Source organism: Microtus ochrogaster, chromosome 1, assembly GCF_000317375.1.
Source record: "Microtus ochrogaster isolate Prairie Vole_2 chromosome 1, MicOch1.0, whole genome shotgun sequence".
Lineage (NCBI taxonomy): Eukaryota > Metazoa > Chordata > Mammalia > Rodentia > Cricetidae > Microtus > Microtus ochrogaster.
In genome coordinates, this window is record NC_022009.1 from 107318866 (window position 1) to 107320077 (window position 1212).

General features: G+C 38.9%; 1 protein-coding gene across 1 annotated transcript in view; it reads left to right on the plus strand.

Moving 5' to 3' along the window:
* Eif2a (eukaryotic translation initiation factor 2A) overlaps nucleotides 1–1212 on the plus strand; it is a 27402-nt gene that overhangs the window by 10505 nt on the left and 15685 nt on the right. The window contains exon 4 of the mRNA XM_026778895.1: nucleotides 910–1028. Within this exon, the coding sequence (XP_026634696.1) occupies nucleotides 910–1028 (119 nt within the window). The remainder of the gene's footprint in view (nucleotides 1–909; nucleotides 1029–1212) is intronic.

A 1212-nucleotide genomic window follows, 5' to 3' on the forward strand; every position in this document is an offset into this window, starting at 1 on the left:
TGGCCATGAACTCACAGAAATCTGCTTGCCTCTGCCTTTTTTCTGAGTGCTGGGATTAAAGGCATGTGCCACTATGTTTAGTTCAATTTTTGTTTTTTAAAATTTATTTATTTATTTGTTTATTTACATGTATGTGGGTTATATGGGTGTTTGGCCTGCATGTGTGTTTCTGCACCATGTGTGTGATGTCCATAGAAGGCATAAGAAGCATCTCTGCAGCCTCAACCTGACACTTCTATGTAACATAGGGAAGTATGTGTGGACAAGCTGATTTCCAAAACTTGGCACTAATATTTATCAGTAATATGATAAATTATAGCTGATCAGATCAACTCATTTGATTTTTTCAATTCTAAATGTGTTTGTTTATAAAATTGAGATGATGACACTTGGAAGGATTCAAATGAGAGGTTTGCAGAAAGTGGTAAGGCCACTGCGTGCGATTATGCAGGAAGCATCCAATATGGAGCAATATAGAACTACTTTTATTATATGATTACACAACAATTCTTAATAGGCCTATCTGTTAGACAGCTTTTGAGATCTTAACAGACTTGCTTACTTTTACGGATTCTATTATATTGTAAACAGGGTGCTTCACCATTCTGCCTCAGGCCTGCCTTCCCTTTGACTTGCTGACCCTCAACTTCCCCGCAGTCTAGCCTGGTGCTCACTCAGTTGGAAGCCATATCACTCCTGGGTCTTTCTGCTAATTCTGTACTATTTCTCAATACTTTTTGGATAAAATTTACATTGTGTTTCCTTGGTGGTTTTTGAAATTGCCTGAAAAGTAGTTTTTATGAAAAGTGAACAACTTGGAGTGTTCTGTATTTGAGAAGGGGCATGAATGTTTTAGTGCTAACTGTTTTAAAATGGTATTTTTGCTGAAGTAATTTCTTTTGAAACCAGAGTAAATATAATCAATGTCACTAACAAGGGACTACTGCACTCCTTCGACCTCCCAAAAGCAGTTTGCCTTGAATTCTCGCCAAATAACACTGTCCTGGCAACGTGGCAGCCTTACACGAGTAAGTATTTTCCCCTTGAAAAGTATTCTAACAGGACTAAGTACATTTGGTGGGGGAAAAGCTGAATTTATAACCTTGTAAGATGGTAATTTAAGGTCAAGCAGACAGCCCACCCCTAACCCCCATCGCCTGCGGGATGACTAAGATTGCAAGTAAGCCACACCCTTTAAGCAGGCTCCAGATC